At 43.1% G+C, this 25,620-nt stretch overlaps 1 protein-coding gene across 2 annotated transcripts in view; it reads left to right on the plus strand.

Annotated features, from left to right (window-relative positions):
- Window positions 1-1,030: 1,030 nt before the first annotated feature.
- The window catches only part of FLACC1 (flagellum associated containing coiled-coil domains 1), a 33,424-nt gene continuing 8,834 nt past the window's right edge, over window positions 1,031-25,620 (plus strand). Inside the window, exons 1-10 of one of the 2 annotated variants that reach the window (XM_026002475.2) lie at window positions 1,031-1,363; window positions 8,095-8,254; window positions 8,770-8,844; window positions 14,597-14,645; window positions 16,141-16,274; window positions 17,669-17,762; window positions 19,465-19,526; window positions 21,242-21,339; window positions 22,400-22,452; window positions 24,347-24,446. In XM_026002475.2, coding sequence (XP_025858260.1) covers window positions 8,142-8,254; window positions 8,770-8,844; window positions 14,597-14,645; window positions 16,141-16,274; window positions 17,669-17,762; window positions 19,465-19,526; window positions 21,242-21,339; window positions 22,400-22,452; window positions 24,347-24,446 — 778 coding nt within the window. In that variant the 5' untranslated portion in view covers window positions 1,031-1,363; window positions 8,095-8,141. The remainder of the gene's footprint in view (window positions 1,364-8,094; window positions 8,255-8,769; window positions 8,845-14,596; window positions 14,646-16,140; window positions 16,275-17,668; window positions 17,763-19,464; window positions 19,527-21,241; window positions 21,340-22,399; window positions 22,453-24,346; window positions 24,447-25,620) is intronic. The other variant, XM_072741026.1, reaches the window with a different exon arrangement.

Below are 25,620 nucleotides of genomic sequence, written 5' to 3' on the forward strand. Positions count from 1 at the left end.
CACTGTGTCTCATTTGACCACTGCCACAGACTCCTAACTGGTTTCCCTGCCTCCTGACTTGGCTTCTCCAACTGTTTCTCTACATTGCAGTCAAAATGGCCTTTCTAATATTCAAAACTAGTCAAATCTCTTCTCTGATTAAAATTGGTGTGTGACTCATAAGAAGTCCCTCTTGTCCATTCCCACTGCATCTGGTGAGGCCCTTAATGTAAGGTTCATTGTGCTTTTATTGAATTTATTGTCTGTTCCCCACTAGTCTCTAAGTTCTACGGAGCACAGGACTGACCTATATCCCCATACCTCACAACAGTGCCTGGCATAGAGTAGGTAATAAAGGTGAAGTTAAATGAATGGATGAATCTATAACATTGTTTTGTAAACCATGGGTTTTGGCCTATCAGTGGATCATGAAATCAACCAAGTGTATTTATAAGGAGTTTTCATTCTAAATAGAAGAAAAAAATAAATAAGAATAGTATGCAATAAAGATATTATTTCACACAACTTTTTATTATAAAATGTGTAGTGAGTTGCAGTAGAATAAATATGAAAGCCACTGGTCTATTATAAGCAAACACTGTTTCCAGAATGAGGAAAAAGCAGCTTTCCTGCTTAGGAAAACAGGAAAAAAAAAAAATGTCGAACTGACAACTGAAAAGGATTCCTGCCATAGGAGGTTTGTACTTTGACAGATTTCAAAGTCTGAAATTCAAGGAAGAGATTGCCTACTTCGGAGTTTTAGGTTTCTGTAAGCAAATGACAAAAGTATTTAAAATCCTCCACAGATCCTGTCTGGCAACTACTACCTACTACCATAGGCCAATTTAGCTTAAGAAGGCTATTTAATTCTATTTCCTCTGAAATTATATCTTAAGCATATTTAGTCTTGTTTGTGTCTTGGAGAATTTGTTAACTGGCTGCTTCTCCAGCCTTCTCTCTTTAAGAGCAAGAGTGCCTGAGCCAATGAGGTGCTGCCATTCTGTTTCCATGGCAATAAAAGAAACAAACCTTCTGCCTGCCATCTCCCAACGACAACCTCAAACTCAAGGCCCAGGTCAAGAGAGTCTGAATGGAAGGTTGACTTTCTCTTTTAGTTTGACTTTCATTGCAATATCGAAAGACTCAAACTAGACTGACCTTAGAAGGGAAATTTGCCCTACACATACTGTGGATTTTCTGCTTTGGCATTTCAGTCACTTGAATGACCACTAAAGTCTCAAGTTCTGGAACCTCCAGATTTGATCTAAAATGAATGCCATTTTATGTTGATGAGAAACTGTCTTTCTATAAAATTGGGGTGTCTTTAAGACTCTTGACTTGGAAAAGAACTACACGGGAGAAACAAATCTTTGAGCAGTCCAAGGTAAGCTCTTTGGAAAGACTTTTTTTTTTTTTTAAAGATTTTATTTATTTATTCATGAGAGAGAGGCAGAGACATAGGCAGAGGGAGAAGCAGGCTCCATGCAGGGAGCCTGATGTGGGACTCAATTCCGGGACTCCAGGATCATGACCTGAGCTGAAGGCAGGCGCTCAAACGCTGAGCCACCCAGGCATCCCTGGAAATATGTTTTATGTAATTTTTTTGTCTGGTTATTAGTACTAACCTGTGATCTTTCTGAAGGCTCGGCTGGCTCACAGGTAACTACAGTGTCACTAATTGACGTATTCAGTCCACTGAGCCTCGGGTAAAATCATCACAGAAAAATACAGAAAGGAAAAGAGTAGGGGAAAAGAATCCTAAATCATACATGGTTGTGCACGCATAGACAAATACACATACATACATATACCTCTATTTTCTTTTTTTTAAAGATTTTATTTATTTATTCATGAGAGACACAGAGAGAGAGAGAGGCAGAGACATAGGCAGAGAAAGAAGCAAGCTCCATGCAGGGAGCCCAACATGGGACTCGATCCCGGGACTCGATCCCGGGACTCCAGGACTACACCCTGGGCCAAAGGCAGATGCCTAACCGCTGAGCCATCCAATGGACCTGTGCAGTTTAAACCCATACTGTTCAAAGATCAACTGTATATGTTGTTTAAGCCCCTCAGATATCGCCCTTGCCACCTTGGTTGCCCCAGCTCTTCCCTTGGTACTCCCAGACCTCCTCATAATTAAGCATAATGGGTTTAATGCCCAGCACAAGAGTAGGAGCAGAGTTTTGTAGGACCCTGTTCCAGCCCTATAACCCATGTCTATTCTGATTTTTCAACAGCTTTGTCTTACTAGTTGTTAAGTATTTTGAGTATTTATCTCCATATGTGTTTAGATGAAGAGGGCTTTACTTTTTAAAAGCAAAAGAAAATATACCAAGGCACTGTTTACAATAGAAAAAAAAAAAAGGAAACAACCAAATGTTCATCAATATTCAACTGGCTAAAAATGTAAATGGGTATGGTTGTAGGATAGAAATTTACACAGTTATGATGCCAAATAAACAAATCTTAGACTTCTAGATTTGCTTGGAGTATAACTTAAATGATGGATTTGTTTTAAAAATAATCTGGTATTAGAGGAGTGGGCTGGGTATAGATGAATGAGATTGGCCACAAATTGCTAAATATTAAAACTGAATGACAGGTGAGTTCATTATACTTTTGTACTTTTAAAAACTTTTAATACAGTAAGCTTAAGTTTAAAAAATGATGATATGCGGGGATGCCTGGGTGACTCAGTGGTTAAGCGTCTGCCTTCGGCCCAGGACGTGATCCTGGAGTCCTGAGATCAAGTCCCACATGGGCCTCCCTGCATGGAGTCTGCTTCTCCCTCTGCCTGTGTTTCTGCCTCTCTCTCTCTCTGTCTCTCATGAATAAATAAATAAAATCTTTTTTTTTTTTTTTAGAAAAAAGATGATATGCCTATAGTTACTGGCATTAAAAGAAACTCATGACATTGTTGATAAAAATATATATATAGAATATATGTGTGGTTTCTTTCCATTTATGGAAAATTATATGAATCTCTTTCTTTTGTCCAGGGTGAATTCTAGAAGTTATTAACCAAAATATTTTCAGTGGTCATCATGTTAGTATTTTGGATAATTTTTACTTTTTTAGGCTTTCATGTATTATGATTTTCTTTACAGTGGGCCTATTTCAATTTAACACATACACACAAATAAATCCATTTTCTCCAAATATTAGAAATAAAAACTTTGGTATGTAAACATATCACTAGGGTTTATAATATTCCTAAACTCAGTTACCAGTTTTTGAGAACCTAATGTGTTCAAGGCCATGTGCCAAGAGCTTTTCTGACATGGTCTCATCTCATGTGCATGACAATACAATGAGGTGGAACTTCCATGTCCCTATTTTGCAGATAAAAAAACTGAGACTCCGAAAAGCAAAGGTAAATGTCTTGAGGTCCCACAGCTATTAAGTAGAGGAGCTGTTAGGCAAAGTCAGGCCCACCTGATTCCAAAACCCAAAGAAAATTTTAGGAAAGAATGCCATGGGGGGAGAAAAATACCCATAATTCTGATATTCCGGCCCAATTTTCATTTTTTACCATATTATTTTCTAACTATTGTGCATATAGACACAAACTGTTGCATAATTGTATGCATTGCATGGATACCATTTTATATCTTCGTTCTTAACCATTTCTTCATGTTCCCACAGGGTTTCAAATAATCAGTTAAAACCTATGTAAAACTCCATTGACTGTACAATAATTTACCAATCATTTTGGTTTTTTAATTCTAATTTTTGACGTTGTCTATAACATTGTAACAACGATCACATTTCGTGGCTCATCTGTGGATCTCCTTCCTCCTTGGTGAGTCGGTCCCTCTAGTTTGAGCCACTGGACTTATTAGGCAACAAATATTTATCCAGTTACCCGCTTTGGACAGTCACTATTCCAGGCTCCACAGGGACCCAGACAATGACACGGTGGAGTCCTGCCCTTCAAGAACCCTACGATTTGGTTGGGCAGATGAGAAGTGGAATAAAGAAGGCAGTTGCTGGGAGCTGAACTGCTTGTCCTCTCACTTCCTGCGCCAGTACCCAAGTTCAGGACTGGTCCCTGCCCCCATAGGAAGCAGATACAAGGTCTGAAGCAGAGGCAGAGATTCCTTCTTGCCATGGCTACATCTTCCTTTCAGACTCTCACCTGCCTTCTAGCCCTTGTGGCCTCACCTTCTCAGCCATAGTGCTCCACACCACCTGCTGCCCCAGCCCTGTCTCCAGCCAGATCGCCTGGCTAGGCCCCCAAGCACAACAGAACACGGACAGCCCAAGGTAGCAGCCCTGTTACCTGGCCTTTAGGCCTTTGCTGTTTCCCCCATCTCTTGGCTGCCTGGCACCTTGGGCCGATGCCTCTGGCCCAGCCCGTCCTGCCTCCACCTGTACACCCTGCCTTTCTTCCAAGACCTGGTCTCTTGCCTTGGCACTGCATCCGCCCCCCACTCTGCTCCCTTTCTGATGGTTACCCTCCCCACCACAAGTTCCCCAAGGGCAAGGTGCATGCGTTCCCTCTCCTCCAGCAGCTAGCACCGTCCTCGAGGCAAGAGCCATAAGTATTTTTGCTATTAAATGAGCATTTACAAGGCAGCCCAGGAGTCACTTCATCATTTTGAGTCTGTTTCCTCATCTGTAAAATGGACTCAATATTACAGTTATCTTTAGCTCTAAAAGTTACCAGACCATGCAGCTGGGTTTCTCAAGCATCAGTCACGTCACACAAAAGGGTTTGTTTCATTTTTCAGCTGATTCTTAAGCAAATTTATTCCAGTGCACTATGGGAAACCAGTCTCTGACTTAGAAATTTGAGTTAAATCTGCTATCATTGTAATGCTTCTGTTGTTTAGTTGGTTCTCCTAACATTTTTTGGCATTGGTTTTTATATTCTATCAAATAACCCACTGAAATCACTTAAAAAATAAATTGTGTTACAAGCTGATTAATGAAAAGTTAGTTTCTGCTCCCACCCCCACCCCCATTTCTCAGTTCTACTCCTCAGCATGCTCCTTAGGGGCAACTATTTTCAACTCTTGTAGCTTGCTTTCTTGCTTTCTCTCCCTTTCTCTCTCTTTCTTTCTTTTTAAAGATATTACTTATTTATTTGAGAGACAGAGAGCACAAGTAGGGGGAGTGCAGGAGTGGCAGAGGGTGAGGGAAAAAAAGCAGGCTCCCCACAGATCAGGGAGCCCGGTGTGGGGCTCCATCCCAAGATCCAGGATCATGACCTGAGCTAAAGGAAGACGCTTAACTGACTGAGCCACCCAGGTCCCAGGTACTCCATAGCTATTTCTTTTGGAATTTAACTTCATACTTCTGAATAATTTGCCTCCACCCCATTTGTTAATTTTTCAATTTTAGCCATTATCTTTTGACATACTGGTGTGGTAGATGAGGATTTGGTCCTGTATGCCCTCTCTCCCTTCCCCTTCCCAGCTCTTCCGATGTAGTCCCCATTCACTTTTAGGTTAAATCACTATTAAGTGTTGACACTCATATACATATATAGTAATAGTTAACATATATATACATATATGGTTGTTCCTTACTATAACCATGTTTCCTTTCTTACATAATATTTGTAAGAGTCATTATGCAATTTTTATTTTCTTATGTTTCTTTTTTTCTTTTTCTACATGTTATTGTATTATTTTTATTTTTTTAAAAATAAATTTATTTTTTATTGGTGTTCAATTTGCCAACATACAGAATAACACCCAGTGCTCATCCCGTCAAGTGCCCCCCTCAGTACCTGTCACCCATTCACCCCCACCCCCCGCCCTCCTCCCCTTCCACCACCCCTAGTTCATTTCCCAGAGTTAGGAGTCTTCATGTTTTTCTTATGTTTCTATCAGTAATTTCACCCTAATTGCTCTGTTTCCTATTACAACTGCTCTGTAACAAATTACCACAAATTTAGTGGCTTAAAACAACACCAATTTATTCTCCTATAGTTCTCAGGTCATATATCTGAAATGGGTTGCACTGGGCTAAATTCAAGATGTTGACAGGATTTGGTTCCTTCTGAAGGCTTTAGTGGAGAATCATCCTTGCCTTTCCCAGCCTCTAGAGGCACCCACATTCCTTGGCTTATGGCCCTTCCTTGATCACTCCTATCTCTTCCTCCATCATCACATTTTCTTCTCTGACTCTGACCCTCCCTCTTATAAGGAGGTTTATCTGGGCCCACACAGATAATCTGGGATAATCTCCCTTCTCAAGTTCCTCAATTTAATCACAGCTGCAAATCTTCTTTTTGCACATAAGGTGACATATGCACAGGTCCCAGGGATGGGGGCCTGGACATGTTTGCTGGGAGGGCGCAGCATCTGGCATACTATGTGATCCAACAGATCTGCCAGAGGCCTGTCCATATTATCCAATAATCCACTAATCCCAAGTCCTGAGTCTTTGGACGCCTTTGATGTGGGAATTGGCCCCTTCTGCTCTGTGCCCACTTTGCAGGTATGTAGGCTGCAGCTTCCTATGGTGTGCTGAGCGGCATGGGTGGGGAGAGGGGGGTTATTGGGTCAAACTTGCATGGACAACCCTTGTGCAGTTCTGTCTCCTTTCCCACTCTCCCTGTTCTTGTCAAATTAAACCTCTTTTAATCCTCGAGTTAAGAGAAAAGCCAGTCCTTCCTCCTGTGTGTCTCCTTTGCTCTCACACAACTACCACACTCACAACACCAGATGTATGTGGATTTTCCCCCACCAGGCAATTCTCTGCAACACCAGTTGGGAGTCCTATAATTTGCCTCAATTCTGACACTGTCTACCTGGAGATATTACCAGATCCCACAGGTAAGGACTCAGTACTGAAAGGCTGTGGACTGCACCCCACCCGGAGATGCCAAATGCAAATCCACATTGTCATCTCTGCTTCTGACCCATCAGCTATAAATCAGAGGTTCATAGCAAATATTATGTAATTTACTAGAACAGCTCACAGAACTCAGGGAAACAGTTACTTGGATCTACCAATGTATTAAAGGAGATGATAAAGGATACAGATGAATAGCAGGATGTATCTATACACACAGTGAGGCTTGAGAGGGTCCCAAGTGCAGGAGCTTCTGTCATCATGGAGTCCAGGTGTGTCACCCTCCCAATGTGGATGTGTTCGCAACCCATGTGTTTGTGAATCCCATACTTCTGGGATTTTTATGGAGACTTCCTCACAGTATGATCAGTTGTTAACTCCATTTCCAACATCTCTCCCCTCCTCAGAGGATGGAGGCAGGGACTGAGGCTGAAAACTCTTAAGTTTTTAATCATGCCTTGTTTTTTCTGGTGACCAGCCCCCAAACTGGAGCCCACTCAGAGTTGCCTCAATTAGAACAATGATGCTCCTAGTGCTCTTATCACTTAGGGATTCACAAGGATTTCAGGAACCCTGTGTCAGGAACTGAGGGCAAGAACCAATATATATTTTGTCTAACAATCCCATGCTATCATTTTAGTGGTGTCTCGGAAAATACAGATAAACAAGTATGGTCAAGCTTCTGTGTTTATCTGATAGTTGTCTTTCACACAGACATTTATAATAGGGATTTTTGGTTTTGTTTTCATGGAGCCAAGAAGGAAGAGTCTATAATTGATCTATAATTTGGGCAGGTGAACAGGAATGAGAAACTGGAACATTCACTTGCACTGTAATTTGAGTAACAAAGTTAATTTTCCAGGAAGTTCTGTGCATGATCTACTCTAGACTTCTCATTTCAGTGACAGCTAGTGTGGCCAGAGGACAAGGGCTTAGGAGTCAGGGAAACTTGTGTTTATTCTCAACCCTGAAACTTGCTACTTCTGGGATCATATGGAGGATTCTCTGTATCCTCATTGGTAAAATTGCCATAACAATAATTGATCCTTTATGGTGTACCTGGCTCACAGCAAGTACTCAATGGTGGCAAATTTTTCATTGCTTTCAAGTCAAGTCTGCTGGTGCCAAGGGGTGAGGAATTATTCTATCTATCTGGTGCAAGTCAAGACCTTGCACCAGATCAACAGCTTTTAGAATCTACCATCGGTGCTTTGGATCTTCTCTGGGTTCTTTCTAATTTTTTTCTAAGTGTTTTTGCTTTGACTCTGAATGGTGTAACTCTCTGCTGTTACTTTCCCACTTCAGCAAGAGCCTCGTGATCTAGTGGCCAAGACTGCCACTGACCTCTTACCATGTACCCCAACCCTCTCATCTACTGCACCTGCTGGGACCCCTGGAACTTGGGACCACGGAAGTTAATCAAGACCCCTCAGCCACCAAGCAAGACCCCAACAGGGAAGCCCAAGTAAGGATTATAAGGAAGGAGTAGGACCTGGGGACTTGGTTTCCATTTGCAGTCTTCTTTCTCTTACAATATTTCCAGTCAACTAGGCAACAAAACCCCAAGAAGGCCAGAAAGCCTAACTTTATACAACTTTCCCAGCCAACCTGTTGGCAGCATATCACTCTTGCCAGTCCTGCCTCGGCTCACTGTCATTTTAAATGAGCAAATCTCAGAGTTAGTGCAGCAGGGAAGGGTAGCTTCCAACCAAAGGGCCCCACAACCCCCATGGGGGACAAAGAGCTTTGGGAGCTGGGTAACAAGCTGTGCTGCCAACTCAGGATCCCCTGGGAAGCAAAGCTCCTCAAGTGAAACTCCTCCTGCTAGAAACTCCCCAAGACCTTCCTGACTTTTAAGATTTCAGCAGTGAGAGCATGTATTGCAATTTTGAGTCATCATGGCCATCTAAACAATCTGGGAGTGCTAAGACAAGTTTCTGAATTTCTAATTTTCTCTCTTTCATTATTTTTCACTTTCAGGCTAACTCCTCTTCCTCCAGCTGCCAAAAACCAAAAGTATGTCCAACCAATAACAAAACCTGTTGTTGCCCCAAAGTAAGTATTTTCATGTCCATGGGGACAGAAAGTTCCATAACCTACAATGATTTCCCCCAAACCTCAGATCCTACATGTATATTGTGTGGCCTTCTTCACTCACAGCTTTCAAAGTCATAAAAAAAGGAGCTCTCAGTTAGGGCACCCCTGAAAGTTACTACTTCCTGCCCTAAAAAGGAACAATATGTGATACATGCCATAGGCAAGAACCTTGGGGAGCCTCCCTGGCATTTATTGGGGTGACTCACCCTTTAACTGATTACTTTTCTATATCTAAAGTTTCCTGTAGATTACATATCTGGCTTTACTCACAAATTAATTTTTTATCCATGTTTTGTAAGCTTAGAAAATTATTCAAATTATCTTGTAGGCCTTTTCATGAATCCTTGTACTCTATTTATTTATTTAAAAATTATTACAAATTATTTTCTAGGCCTTTTCATGAATCCTTGTACTCTATTTATTTATTTAAAAAATATTTATTGAGCTCCTATTATTTGCTGGGCATTATTTGAAGTGCAAGGAAACAGCAGTGAACATGCAGAGTCTCTGCTCCTAGAGCTTACATTCTAGTGGGAAGAATAGATATAAACAAGTTAATATGCATCCAAGTGCTATGTAGAAAATAACACAGTCAAAGGAAGGAGAAGTTGGTGAGGGTGGAGTTGTTATTTTGTGTAGGGAATTCAGGGCAATCCTTGCATAAAAAGGATAGCAGGAACCTGCTGACATTGGGTCTAGCACTCCTGGCAGAGGGAACAGCAAGTATGGAGGCCCTGAGTGGGAAACCATTTGGCCCATTTGGTCTTTTCCAGGAAATCAAAGAGGCCCGTGTTGCAGGAGTGGAGGGTGTAAGGAGAGAGTGGTGGGAGATGAGGTCAGAGAGGTAGGAGAGATGATGGATGTCATTGGCAGAATAATGGACTCCCCAAAGGTGTCCACATCCTAATCCCTGGAAACTAGGATTATGTTCTGTTACTCATCAGGGGAAATTAAGGTTGCAGATGGATTTTGTTTGCTAATCTGCTGACTTTGAGATGGACAGATCATCCTGGATTATCTGAGCAACCCCAGGGTCATCACAATGGTCCTTATGCATGAAAGAGGAGATGTGACCACTGAAGCAAAGTGATGCAGTTGTTGGCTTTGATGGAGAAAAAGGCCACTAGGAACACAGGGAGTTTCTAGGAGCTGGAAAAGGCAAGGAAACAAAGTTTCCTCTGGAGCCTCCAGGAGGAATATAACCCTGTCAACACCTTGATTTTAGGCCCAGTGAGAACCATTCCAGATTTTGACCTCTAGAACTGTAAGACAATGAGTTGGTTTTGTTTTAAGCCACTGAGCTTGTAGTAATTTTTTACAGCAGCAATAGGAAATTCGTAAAGTTTACTGGCCAGTATAAGGACTTTGGCTTTTACTTCAAGAGGGACTATGTATTGGCTGCTAAGCCTGCCATACCGAAAAACAAAAAACAAAACAAACAAAAAAAGCAAGCACACAAAAAAAGCACAGACTGTGTAGCTTAAGCAACATAAATTTATTTTCTCACAATTCTAGATGCTGGACGTCAAAGACCAACGTGTCCACAGGGTTGGTTTCCTCTCAGGACTTTCCCCTTGACTTGCAGATGGCCAACTACTTGCTGTCTCTTCATATGGTCTTTTCTTTGTAGATGCACATCCCTGGTGTGTCTGTGTGCTCTAACTCTCTTACAAGGATACTGGTAGGGCTGGATTAGTGCCTACCTTAATGGCCTCATTTAACTTAATCCCTCTTTAAAGGCCCTATCTTTAATACTGTTACATTCTGAGGTACTAAGTTTGGAGCTTCAACATATGAAATTTGGGTGGACACAATTTAGTCCATTACAGATGGGGAGCCATCAGAGGATTCCAGTTGACATGATCCAACTTGTATTTTGAAAGGACTATTCTGGCTACTGTGCTGAGAATGGACTACAGTGACCAAGGGTAGAAGTAGAGAAGGGATGTCCTTGTAGGGACCTGAGTAAGAGATGGTGCTTGGACCTGGTAGAAACAGCACAGGTGGGGAATAGTGGTTGTATTTGAGAAATATTCTGAAGTTAGAAATTGGTAGGATCTGCTAATGGAATTGTGGTTAACTATGAGAAAAAAGCAAAAGGAGTAGTCAAGGATGACTTCCAGATTTGGAGCTGAGCAACAGGAAGGATAGAGTTACCATTTTCTGCAATTGGGGAAGACTGCAGGAGGTGCACATTCATAGGGGTTTGAGCATAGGAGGTTTAAGATGCTTCATACTATCCAAGTGGCAGTGTCAAGTAAGCAGTTGGATAAGTGGGTGTGGGAGAGAGGTCTGGGCTGCAGATACACATCTGACAATCATCAACGTATACGAGATACTTAGAGCCCTAGCCCCAAATGAGATCTCTGAGGCAGGGAGTGAAGCCAGAGGTAGGAAGAGGTGGGAAGACAGAGACCCAGAGCACTCTAGTGTTGAGATATTGGAGAGATCCCAAAGAGAAGACTGACAAAGAATGGCTAGTGAGGGAGATGAGTCTTCATCTCCCTGGTGTCCTGGAAGCAAAATGACAAAAATGTTCCAAGGAGGGTCTGATTATCTGTGTCAAATACTGCTGATAAGTAATTAAGATGAGGGCTGAGAAATACAGTTGGATTTAGTGACCTGAAGGTCATTGGTGACAGTGAAGAGGGTTGTTTCAATGGTGCAGGTGATAAAGCCTGATTGGAGGGGGATGTTCATAACAAGGGATCAATTGAATGACTGCATAAGTGAGTTGGTTCCTAGTGCCTGACTTCTGTGTGCCAGCACGCCCAGCATGATCACAACTGTGGCTTTTATCTGACCCCTATTAATAGTCAAGCTCAATGTCTCAGTTTCCTAGCACCTCTTGTTGGGAACAACCTCACTCATTCCCACGGCTCCACTCTATCCATCAATTAGCCCCTGCTAACACTGTCCTCATTCTGCTCTGAAATATGGTAAGGGCTGCTTTGTGGTTACTTTTAAAATTCAAAGACCTGTTCATCATATTTACAACTTTTCGGTGAGATCCTACTGGGGTTCCACATCAGCCAGTCTCCATGTCCTACTGAGTCAGAACTGAGTGAGGCTAGGAAATGGAGCAGCCAGGAGGAGAAGGGCCAGTTTCTCTTGGCCTCGTTCTCAGGAAGGGGCTCAGGTAGATATTGACATAACCTACAAATGGGGACATGAAGAATCTGTTCACCAGTCAACTTTTAACTTGGGCCTCTGGCCTCAAACACACATCTCTGTGAATTACATCCTTTTTATGAATCCTATAATTTTCTTGCAAACATACAATGTACTTTTTGTATTTAAAAAGTTTTAATTCTTAAATATGAACTATAACACAACTGTCATAACCTTGTTTTGGCAATTTTTTTTTTTAATGTATCAGGAGCCTTAAAAATGGCAGTAGGCTGAGTGCTCTCAATTTCTGGGAGACACGGTTGGCAAATTGCTTTATCTGCAATTTATTATAGCACTTGACTTTTGCTCCTATTTTCAATATTTATGTGTCTTTTTTTGTCTTCTTAAAAAGTATCACATGTCATTCCATTTCTCTTGGTATTGAGCACTTTGGTTTGCATGCATTAATCACTCACTGAATTTATTAAATGAGAAAATGTGAAGTGCTTTGACTGGCATCAATAAAGTATCAAAATAGTGTAATTAAGTAATCTGAGTAGGCTGACAAGGAAAAAAAAGTCAGGGAGAGTCATTCTGGATCGACTACACCTTTTACTTTTCAGAGCATGAAATTCAATCCCAACAAAGTAAGTTCCTATGAAGCCACACTCTGACCCTTGGAGCAGTTCTGAAGTGAGTGCAATGCTGTGGAAGGTGTCTGCTCAAGGAGAACTATTAAGAACAAACAAACAACAAAAAAAAAAAAGACATAAACTCAATCTATGGTCAGCTTTTTTTTTTCTAAAGATTTTACTTATTTATTCAGTAGAGATACAGAGAGAGAGGCAGAGACACAGGCAGAGGGAAAAGCAGGCTCCCTGCAGGGAGCCCAATTCAGGACTCGAGCCCAGGACCCCAGGAACATGCCCTGAGCAGAAGGCAGATGCTCAACCACTGAACCACCCAGGTGCCCCCAGAGGCAGCTTTTTAAAGAGACCCAGGCTACTTAGTAATTCCCCCACCACCCCACCACCATCATCCCAAGGCTTTCCTAAATTCAGAGTAAGCAAACAAAATTAACATTGTAAAGAGTTTCCAATTTATGAATGGCAGCATATAGCTGATATGAGTTGAGTTGTATTTTAAATGGTTTTAAATCTTTTTTAAAAGATTTTATTTATTTGAGGGAGAGAGCACAAGTGGGGGAGAGAGGCAGAGGGAGAGGTAGAGGCAGACTCCTTGCTGAGCAGGGAGCCCAACATGGGGCCTGATCCCAGGACCCTGGGATCATGACCTGAGCCAAAAGCAGATGCTTAACCAACTAAGCCACCTAGATGCCCTTAAAATCTTTTTTCCTTAAAAAATATTTATTTATTTATTTTAGAAAGAGAGTGTGTGGGAGGGAGGGGCAGAGGGAGAGAGAGAATCCCAAGCAGACTCTCCATTGAGCGTGTAGCTCAGCTCAGGGCTTGATCTCACCACCCTGAGATCATGACCTGATCTGAAACCAAGGGTCACATACTTAACCAACTGAGCCACCCAGGTGCCCCCGGTAGTTTTAAACCTTTTAAAATGCATGTGAGCTTCATTATATTAACAATGTATATTGTGCACTCGCGCCCCCCCTCCCTTTTTTTTTTGTCATAAAGAGTATGTTTTTGCCAGTTAGCCAAATCCTTGGGCTGGTTTTCTCAAGAGAGTCTTCAGTGCCCCTTTTCGGGGTAGGAAATGTGGGAGCAAAACCAGACTTTATTAACCAAGGTAGAAGTGCCTCCACCTGGAAAAATCCTCCCAATCGCACACCCCACACCCAGCGGACTTTGGAACAGTCTCATACTGGTAACCACTCCACAACCATTAAAGACATTGTGGTGATTTTGATCATGGAGGAAATGGAACTCCTAGCACAGGTTTCATTTGTCTCTTTTCACAGTAGTTGCCAGAAAGTATGCGTGCGAGTGTGTGTGAGGCAGAGGGAAGAGGCCCTAGCTTCATATACCTCAGCCTAGCTAGTCTTCTTGTCAGCACACCAGAAGCTAGTTACTCTTATTACAATCTTTCAACCTTCCAGGTGAGCTCCCTTACAAATACTCTTGCTATTTGGATACCTGATATATTCATGTTTTTGCACAGAAAACAACTAGTTACGACCAGGATTAACACCAGAACTCAGAATAGTACCCATTTGCTTATCCTGAATTCATTTCACTGACAGTTTGAGGTCCCATATCACCAATTTCTAGTGCAAATAAGAAAGGTTTTTGTGCAGACAATGTAAATGTCCCTAGTGTGTGCATTTGAGATTATGGACCATGGGAGAGCCCTTTGGATTCTCATCCCAATCTCTTGGCTCTTATTTTAGGAATGGTTCTAATAGGCATGACTAGTCAACTCCCTACTTTTTTACTACCTGCCTTTTTATCACAATCTGTATACCAATGATCCCTTGACCATCGAACATAGTTCCTGAGTAGAATATTTTGAGACCTGAAAGGGGCCTCAGATATCATCCTACTAATGTCACAGATGAGTGGTGGGACCAGGGTGTAGCTTCTAAGCTTTGAACTTTTCTTTGTTCCCTGGTTGCTTTCTCTTGCAGAGTAAAAGTCCAGTTAGGAAAACAAGAGGAGAGCAATAAATTACCCTATGTGAGTAAAAAAAAAACCAAGAGGGCAGTGGGACTACCATTTATTGAGTGCCTGCTGTGTGCGGGCCTTTTACATGTGCCTTCTTCAGTTTCTGATGAGGAAACTGAGGCACATAGATGTTGAATCACTATAGTTGGGGGCAGGGGCAGGATTTGAACACAGATCCAAGAGAGGGCATCTAACTATTACTCCCTACTGCCTTGTGTCAGGCAAGGAGAGTGTTCCAGGGAAACCAGACATTGACAGCCAGTCCAGGCTAGAGTACAGCTCATGCCCAAATGTTGGAATCCCACTGCCACACTTGGGAGCCCACAAATGGGGGGGGGGTCATCAGGGCACTTGAGGGGAGCAGAGCCAGGACTCTGCTGAAGAAAAAGATGGGAACTAAACCCAGAAGGATCTCGATAGCTGCCTAGGAGTTTGGGCCTCCTTCTGCTGTCTGGGAGCCTTCACAGGCATAACACCAGGTAAGATTTACATTCTAGAAAAAAACGTTATCTGATGGGATACTATTGGTGTTTTTTTTTTAATACTTCCTGCTTTTATCTATTTTATTTTTTCCCCCCTTAAACAAAAATCATGCAGTTCCTTAATAGGAAAAAAAAATTAACAAACAAAAATGTAATTACCCTCCAGATGGAGAGGATGATGAGCCCTCGGGGAGCCAGACTGAAGGCAGAGAGGCCAGATAGGAGGGTATGGCCAAAGCCAAAGAGAAAGATGAAAGTGGCCTTGGGCTCTTGGACAGGAGTGTGGAGAGAAGAAGAGGAAGTTGGGATACATTTCAGAGATAACAATAACAGGGCTTGTGGCACCTAGGGGTGTCCTGCCCAACTCTAGGAGGTACAGTCTCACCCTGGTCTCTGCTGGCTGGTAACCCTGCCAGATTCCTGACTTTGATCTAATGGGGAACAGAGGAAGAACTGACTAAAATAGGTGTGTTTGTTCGTTTTCACGACTGTACTAGACATTTTCTCATGTTATTTTGGTTTTCCCTCACTGAAGCCCTTTGAGGAAGAGTTAGTATCCTCGTTTTCTAATGAGGAAACTGAGGCACACAGATGTTGAATAACTGTGGTTGGGGGCAGAGCCAGGATTTGAACACAGGCCTATCTAATTCCCAAAAATGAGCAATCTCCATGGCACCTGACTGCCTCCTGGCCTCTGGCCACGTGGAAAATGCAGGCAAGGCACAGGGCTTGAGGCAGAGTGCTAAGTGGGGTGTCAGCAGTCAGGTTTGCACATGTTGGCTTGAGAGATTTGGGGGAACATCTAGGAACAACTTGAGTCTTGCAACCGGGTCTCAGGAGAGACATCTGGGCTGGAGGTATGAGAGTGAGTGGTAACTGGGGAAGGGTGCAGGAGGGATGTGGGCTCTGGAATCCCACCTCATATTTCTGTGTTTAAGAAGTGAGTAGCACTATAGTGGAAGATTTGGAGGAGTCGCAGCACTCCAAGTCTGCAATATTATCTCACCTTCCACCTTGATGCCCAGGAAGTGATAAATGTGTCACCTGGCTATCGCCTCATTCGAAATAGGGAGCAGATTTTCGTCACCTTGGGAGATGAAATGTTTGATAAGAAAAAGCGGTCACAATCAGACATCATGAACAGATTCAAAATGTCCAGGTAATATCCTTGAACCTATATCCAGCTCCTTAAAGATATTTCTGCTGGGCTTGGCCTGGCATCAAGGAGAAGCTCCTAACTTCCATGCCCAGTCCACTGGGTCCCTATTCTGAAGGCATTGCAAGGTCACTTCACTTCTCATCCTTGTGAGCTCCTCTCCACACCCACATCTCTGCCAATCCCACTGGAGACAGGATGAAGGTCAAGTCAGGCAGCTAATCTGGAAAATGAGTGAGTGTAGTATAATTTGTACTAAAGGAAAGCAATTGTTCCTAGAGGTGATAAACAGATGAAATATTCTTAAAATAGTCTGAATTTGGAGGGTGAAAAGTAAGAATAAAGTCAGGGTTCTTGGGGTGCTGAGATGCATCTCTTTCTCATTATGCCTAAAAGTAACACTCAGTTCATGACTTCGGCGGGGCACAGTGTGGAAGACTCTGGCTGAGTCCACCCCCGTTGAGCGCAGTGCCATCCTCTCTCATTCAGGCCCAACCTACTCTATCCTCCAATGCCATGGAAAGTCAGTACCCACATCCTTTCCATTCTACCTCCTAGATTTCTCACTCATGTCTCCCCCTCCCTCTCATATCTTCTCTTTTATTTCCTCACCCTCTTGAATGGATGACCTTATCTCGGCTGCACTGTACACAGCACTGCCTGCCACCCTGTCTACTCCAGCTCAACCAAATAGACATCATGGAGGCTTCAGACCCAGAAACACAGAAAATCCAGCCATGCTCTGAAATCCCCTCTTCATCCTGTGTCTGGACCATTCCTTGTCTGTGACTCACTGTCAGCACCAGTCCCATCCCCCGCCTTCCCACGTCCTAATCCTCTGAATTCTTCCTCCTCCGATTCATTACTGAATCAAGATCAAACCCTCATCAATTTCTGAAAATATTCCTCTTTCCTTTCTTTTTTTAAGATTTTATTTATTTATTCATGAGAGACAGAGAGAGAGAGAGAGAGGCAGAGACACAGGCCGAGGGAGAAGCAGGCTCCAAGCAGGGAACCCAACATGGGACTCCATCCCGGGTCTCCAGGATCACGCTCTGGGCTAAAGGTGGCACTAAACCACTGAGCCACCTGGGCTGCCCTCCTCTTTCCTTTCTATTCAATAGGTAACCAATCCATTACTCCACCCTACTACCTCTCCCACCCCACTCAGGCTAGCTTACCCAAAAGGACTGGGTCTGAGGCTCAATCACCCTCCTGCCCAAATGCTTCTCCCAGACTACCCTCCCATCCCTGTGCCCACCCCCATGGCTATGCAGCAGGTGCAGAACATGGCTTGGCTCTCACCAGGCCAGAGATCGTCACATACAGGGAGATGCCTGACTGGCATAGAATGGAAGCTCTCTGGGTGATGTCCTATTGTCCTATTTGTCCTGTAGGACTGATATCATTACTGACCTAGAAGATCAGATCTCAGAGCTGACAGTGATCATTGAGCAAATGAACAGAGACCATCATTCTGCCCAGAAATTGGTGAGTGATCCTTCAGTTAGCTGATCTCTAGGGGTAGGAGAAAGACCAGTGTTTTGTTTTTTGTTTTTTTTTTCCATAATAGCTGCTATGTTCCTGGCAAGATGCCAAGGACTTTACTCATGGGAGCCATGTTGTCCAGGTAACAGCTCTGAAGATAGGACTGTGGCTACACAGTAGGATTTCTCTGACTCCATCCTCATCCATAATTGCAAGGACTCAAGTCTATCCTCAAAGCCTAACTCAGTTTCCAAGTCTATCCCAAATGCCTCCAGTGTGTTCATTGCCACTAACCTTGCCATACCAGGAGGTGCTGGCCATTTCCCCTCAGGCTAGCTGTGGCTGGTTAAACTTCAGAGGGTGCTAAGGCTCTTCCTAGTGGCCACAGTGTGGTCAGTGCATCTACTTTGGTCCAAAAGCTTCCCAGAAGCCTTGAGTACCCACATCCCATTGCTGTTAAAATTGTCAAAACCCACCTTGGAATCTGTTGTTTTCAGCTTGCACTCTCTGTGTTTCCTGGGGATTTGGGGACATTTCCTTTAGATTTTATCATATGTTATATCACAGTCTCTTCTTCCCTACCTTAACCAGAGGTGCCTGCTGGCCTGGGCTGGAGTGAGGAACCTCAGCAATGCTCGGAAATAGCCTCCCCCACACCCCATTTGTCTGTTGTTATTGAAACCCACATGTGAAGGTTGACTTCCCAGCAGGTCCGCCCCACCCTCTGACATGCCCCAGATGTGTCTCAATTCTACTACAGTGACCCAGCTTGTGACTCACACTGAGACCCCCCTACTGTTGATCCATTACTATATGTATCTGAAAATCCTGCCAGGCTTGTGGTCTACTGCTATAGGTAGGGAATTAAGGCTCTGGAAGTGAAATAATTTATATAAGATCAGTCAGCTCATCAATGGTGGGTTATTGGGCAAAGTGCACATTTCCACTCATTGAGGCATCAGCCCTGCTGAAGACACATTTAGAGATTATTTCCATAGAGGGACCTCATTTGTGATCCTTAAAATTCTCCCACCTGTGAACACCCCAAATTGTTGTGTGACCCTGTGGAAGGCTGTAAGGCTGGCTACCACTGTGTAGTCAGAGAGGGACAAGGATGAGCCCTGAACCCTTATCTCAGCTGGCAGCAGGTGCTGACTGGTCTGGACATGTCCATTCCTCCTGAGACACCAACCAGAGAATCTGATGTGTTAGAATTGGAAGATCACCTGGAAATGAGCACATTTGGTCTGCCATAACACACCATTCTGACAAAGAGGTTTTATTAACATTGGATTTTAAGTTCATTGAAGGTAGGGTCTGAGTCTTAGGCCTCTTTGGCTCTTCCAGGCCAAGCTCTTTGCTGAATAGATGATTACTCAATTGAATTATGTATTGAAGAAATCCAAAGGCCAAGCTCAGAGATTACTGTCCAACAGAGAGACCAGACCTGCCCAGAAAACCAGTTAGTGAAAGAGATGGTTTCCATGAAGCAACATTATGAACTGATTACATACCAAACAACATAGAGCAAGCCAAGGATTGTTCCATTCCTTCAGTACGATGTACTCTCTGGGACTGCAGAACACAAAAGGAGAGGTGTAGGAGTAGGACATACCCCATGAAGGGGAAGGCTTCTCAGAAACTGCAGATTGCAGAGGAAGTGAGGCCCTTGATCCTATATTGTTAATACTGGCCTTGTTTCCAGCTCTCCAATGAAATGGCTCTCCGCTGTGCTGAGATGCAGCAGAACTTTGAAAACAAGAACAGGTAGGTATGCTTCTGACACAAGCTTTCGTGTGCTGAAGGCCCTAAGACTCCTGCTACTTCCTTGCACGATTTCAGTTCACTGGGATTTCAGACAGTGCCAAATGGAGTTGGATGGGCAGAGGTGGGGGAAATGGGCAAGATGGTTTGATTTGAAGCCACCAAAATGTAGCACAGCGAAGATTGTTCCTGGTTTTGCACTTTCTCATCCAATTACTTCATTTCAGTTATAATCTCCCTTTTTGTTGATTGCTGAGGAGAGCCACTTTTTGTTCTCCATGAGATTTCTGTGGTAAACAACTGTTGTTTTCAGCCCAGGCTCCTCCTCCCATGTCCCCTGCCTCTCTACTTCCTCCCCATCTTTCTCTGCCTCTTCCTCCTCCTCTTCCTCTTTTTTGTCCTGTCCTCTCTACCCTCTTTGGCTACTCCCAGGACCTGGGCAGAATGGGAAGGTATGGGAGGGGCGAGAGCCAGAGCCACAAAGACAAGCCAAGAGAAAGTAAAAGGAGGTGTAGCGTCTGTGGGGGGTGCTGGGCACGAGAGCAGCCTCAGAAGTCCTGGTGGAGAGAAATCCACATAGTTGAATCATAGACTTGCTTTCAAAAAATAATAAAGTAACATATTTGTTTTGTAATAGATTTCATTATTTTTTTAGAACATGAAGTTCATAGTAGAATAGAACATGAAGTACAAGGAATTACCATATACAGCTTGACCCCACATCCCTGAAACCTGAGTAATCGTTAACATCCTGCACCACTGTGCTGCATTTGTTACAAGTGATGAGCCTACAGGGATACATTACTATCACCCAAAGTCTATAGTTTACATTAGGGTTCTCTCAAGGTTTTGTACACTCTGTGGGTTCTGACAGGTGTATAATGACATGTCCACCACTACTGGATCACACAGAATAGTTTCCCTGCCCTAAAAATCCTCTGTGCATTGCCCATTCATCCCTCCCTCCCCACTAGCCCCTGGCAACCACTGATCTTTTAACTGTCTCCATAGCTGTGCTTTTTCCAGAATAGCTGGAATTGTACAGCATGTAGGCTTTATGGATTGGCTTGGTCACTTACTGTTATGCATTTACTGTTTCTCCATGTCTTCTCTTGGCTTGACACCTCATATAGGCTTTCACTTTGACACTTGTCTTGAGCACTGCCAGCTTCTGCCTCCTAATGGAGGTTAAAGAGACCTTGGGCTCCGAGTACCTGGGTGGCTCAGTTGGTTATGTGACTGACTATTGGTCTCAGCTCCTGGGGTTGTGGGATGGAGCCCTGTGCCAGGCTCTGTGATCAGTGAAGAGCCACCTGAGATTCTCCTCTCCCTCTCTCTCTCTGCCCCTCTCCCCTCAAATTAATTAATTAAAAAAAAAAAAGAAAAGAAAGAGAGAGATTGAAGCCTTGGGCTCTAAAATTATCCTGGATGCTAATGCAGCCCACAGTTTCCCAACACAGCTGTAAGCAAAGACTGTGCTGTTAGCAGGGAGCCATGGCCCCCACTGGCTCCATTCAAAGCAATGGTTGGTGGAAACTGAACTTCTCACCCTTTTTCTAGGTGGATGCTAGGAGAATGTGTCAGGAGGTGAGGGCCGTGCAGGCTTCCCACAGCTTCCTGTGTGAGAGAGGGGAGGTATGATTGGCTGAGTATAACAGCTCAGCTCTGTACTTCTGTTCGTTGATTGATGATCTTGGCCTTTTCCTCGGGTCTCACAGGGAGCTCAAAGAGGCTCACAAAGCAGAGCTCAGTCAGTTGGAGAACAACTACAAAGCAGTGTTGAAGGCAGAGAAGCTGGCTGCTCAAGAAAAACTAGGTACTGTCTGAACTGGGGAGAATGACCCTGGTAAAGGGCAAAAGGCTGACCATGGCCATGGATGGGCTGTGGCTAGGCTTTCCAGATGTCCTCCTAAAGCTCAGGGAGGGGTAGTGACTGAGAATGAAACTGTAAAGAGAGAAACCATGTCACCAATGTCCTTCCTACACCCACGAGATAGACTGGCCTGTGACCAAATGTTAGGATCTGAGCAAGTCCCTTAATTTCACTTATCCCATCTAATAATTGAGGACAATGATAATATCTGCCTTCATCAGAGAGATGAGAATGTGAAAGCACCTTTTTAAAATAAATTCTTTTTTTTTTTTAAATAAATTCTTAATTCTATAAATACAATACTATTATAATTCAGCAAGTTACTTCACTTGTAAAATGATGGTGTTTCACTATATTCTAATGGACACACTATGATTTGTATGCCTTATAATACGGGTTGTGTTGGTCATTTATCCCATTATTTATGCTCCCCTCGGGATGGGCAAGGTGTATATCCTTCAGAATTCTGAGGTTATAGACTGATCTCCACAGGGAGAAGGAGATATCCTATGATCTTCTCTTTCTTTTGCCTTACATTTTAAAAAGACGATATTTATAGCTTGTTGATTTTCCAATTTCCTAAAGAGAACATTTATCATTTTCAAAATCAATGTGCACTATGAAACATTATTTTAAAAAGAGAGAAGCAGATCCATACTACAAAGCTTTGCTCCTCTTTCCTCCACTGATGTAGGTTTACCCCCAGGATTAGTTTTTTCACATCTGGTATGCCTCAGAATCACCTGAGAAGCATATTATCCACAGATACCGGGCTTCTCCCCTGACACGGCAATTCAGTGGATTTGGCCAGGGTCGAGGGTGGGAAGTGGGACTGGCATCTGGGTTTCTAATACGCTTCCAGAGTGATTTCTAGGTACAAGATAGTTTTAACACCTTGAGGATCAGTTTGAGGTGGAGAGGGTATAAGGAGAGCTCATACTTGAATTTGAAAACTTGCATTTCAGAGGAATAATGATGACCCTGTTGTTTTCCTTTTGTGCAGATGAGATGGTAAAGGAATATAAGTATCTGAAGAATATGTTTCATATGTATCAGGTGAGATTCAGAGCTCCTTGGTGGATTATGAGAGTAAGAGAGGTAAGGCTCATTCCTGGCTAATGACAGCAGGCTAAATCTAGAGCTCTTTGCCCAGAAAATAATGTCTTGAGATTCTCCTCATCCTTAGTACCTAGGTGGTACTGAGTGCCTCCGGGAGAAGAGTGAACTGTGAACTGTCGTGGTTTCCAAGCATGACAAGTCAGTCTCTCAGACCCTGAAGAAGCCCATGGACAAATATGTTCTTAATCACAAAAGTAATATCTGCTATTTTTTTTTTAGAAAATGGACATACAAAAACTACAACAAAAAAAGAGAAAGAATTGTTAACACCCCAAAACGACCATTATTAGTATGTGTACTTTGTAACATCTTTGACTTCAGTAGAGTGCTGGGTCAAAATGAATAAATATTTATTTTTTATTTTTTAAATATTTTATTTATTTATTCATGAGAGACACAGAGAAAGAGGCAGAGACATAGGCAGAGGGAGAAGCAGGTTCCCTGCAGGGAGCCTGATGTGGGACTTAATCCCAGGACCCCAGGATCACAACCTGAGACAAAGGCAGATGCTGAACCACTGAGCCACCCAGGTGCCCCTGGAATAAATCTTTTAAAGGCCTTTAATACACTTGGCCAAATTGCCATCCAAAAAGACTCTATCACTGCACTCCTACAAGCAGAGCATGGAGTGCTCTGACTACCTCAGAATATAACTCATTCATTTAAATCAGCTAATTTGATGGAGCCCTGGGGACACAGGTCATGATTTCTTCCTAAGAGGATGAGAGAGCAGGATGGTGGTGGTGAAAAGTGGACAGGGACAGACTAGGATAGCAAATTCCCATCCTATCATGACCAACAGGTCATGGTTTGCTGGGGACTTTCCAGGTTTTAGCATTGCAAGTGCAAGGTCCTAGGACATTACTTAGTCTCAAACAAACATGGACAGTTAACCACCATATAAAAGGAGGAAACCAAGTTAAGCATGAGTGTACCGCCTCTGCAATTCTATTTACCATTCACAGTTTCACTTTTGAGTTGTTATCTAAAACTTGTTTTTTAAGATGCATCTTGATACAGTCGGGGATAACATCCTAGAGCAAAGCCTAAGAGAAGCATCAAGTTGATGAGTGGGTAAGCTGCCCCAGTTTCCTAGGTATACTTTATGTTTGCTTTAGTCGGACCTCTCCAGAGAGTTTGACCTCTATGGAAACTGAGCTGCCCACCAGTCTTGAAAATGATGAGAGAGAACCTTTATCTAATGTCCACAAATGGTTACCAATGAGTAATGCCTGGCCCCAGTATGAATTGTACCACTAGCCTGGAAAAAAAAAAAAGGGGAGGGGGTCAGAGTCCTGAGACCTTACTGGCAAGCATCCAGGTCCTAGACCTTCTTCCTCCTGAGGTCCCATTCCCATGAAAATCTGAGCCAACCAACATGACTAGCATAGGGTTAGGCTTATTTAACCTCAACCACAGAGGAAGTTAGATTTGCTGAGGAAAAATAGACACACTCTGAAAAACATACCTTTTTTCTTAAGTGTTTAAATTAACTACTAGGCATTTCCTTTGTTTCTTAATGGGCTACTGATGAATGACTCATGACTCAGAGGGAGTGGACATGTGAAACTTCGACAGGGGAACCTACCTGTCTTCAAAGAAAACCCAGTTCCAGTAGGACAAACACCATGCAGAGCTTGCTTTGACTTTGAGGGTTCTGCAGGCTCATAGGTGGGCTGAGCTAGAATTTAATCCCAGCAGCCACCCATGGAGGGACTCCTAACAAGCATTCTGGGTGAAGGAAGCTGTAAAGGGCCCTGTGCTGTGCCTGGAGTCAGTGTGCAGCCTTTTTCTGGACCCTTTTCTTGATGGTACCTTTGTGCCTCTGCAGGATAGCATTCATGATGAAATGGAGGACAAGTGGTCAAAGAAGAAGGCAAAATGGGAGGAGGAGGAGAAGTTGGAGCGGGAAAAGATCCTGCTACAGCAAAGTGAGTACAGAAACTTCTGTCTTTTTGATGGCACATGCACCAAAAAAAAAAAAAAAGAAGAAAAGAAAAGAAAGAAAGAAAGAAAGAAAAAACCAAACCCACCATTAAGTTTGGTCTTGAGAAAAGCAGCCTTGGATTCACAAAGGGTGATGTTCACATGGCTGAACTCCTGAATCAAAGGTACATGGAATTTTCAAGAAGGTGACAACAAAAATGGAGTCTTTATAAAGTTCAGCAACCTGAGAGTCTAAGCCTGTACCTTCCAAAGCTCATTCATTCCAAGTTTGGCCATCACAGGCTGGAGCAAGCTCTGGGACATCTGTAAGAATGTTGACTAGTTACATGGATAGAAGTGACCCCAAAGTTCCAGAAAAATGTTCTTGAGTTAGAGTTTCAAATATTCACTTGTTGTTGGAGGAGGGACAACACAATCGATTACACTGAGAGCCTCTGTATTGCCACACACCCCCCTCCTCAAAAGATCTAAATTTTTGAGGTTGGCATTGCATATGTTTAAAAGCTACAACATGTTGATTTGATACATTTATATATTGCTATGTATTTTTAATATTTCCAACACTTAGTGCAGAGATTAGATCCTAGAAAGTGATTTATAGATGAGCCTTGTACCCCCACCAAGCATCTTCATAAATGGAGAAAAGAGAGAGGAATTTATGGAGACTCTGCTCCCTGACCTAGAGGATTGGTTGAGGTAGGAGTGGGGCCTCTACAAACCTATACCACATCCTACCTTAATCTAATTTGTAATAGGTTTGGTTGATTTCAACAAATTACTTGTGTAAATACAGAAACCCCCTGGGAAAGGCCATTCCTACCCCAGTGGGGACTCAGACTGCCAGAAGGTAGCTGGAAGACCCTGGCATTAAGGCTGAGGGACAAAATGAGGAGTTGTACCTGTTTGAGGCATTACCTAGGATCCTGGTGTAGTATGAGCCTATCTTCTTCCAGACTTCTAGCTACCCATACTACACTCATCCCATGTTGTCAAAATCTAAGTTAAAATGTTACACTCAGGATGCGCCTGGATGGCTTAGTCAGTTAGGTGTCTAAGTTTGGCTCAGGTCATGATCCCAGAGTCCCAGGATCAAGTGGGGATCCGGCTTCTCCCTCTGACCTTCCCCACTCTCATATTCTCTCTTTCTCTCAAATAAAC

This window comes from Vulpes vulpes, chromosome 16, assembly GCF_048418805.1.
Source record: "Vulpes vulpes isolate BD-2025 chromosome 16, VulVul3, whole genome shotgun sequence".
Classification (NCBI taxonomy): Eukaryota; Metazoa; Chordata; class Mammalia; order Carnivora; family Canidae; genus Vulpes; species Vulpes vulpes.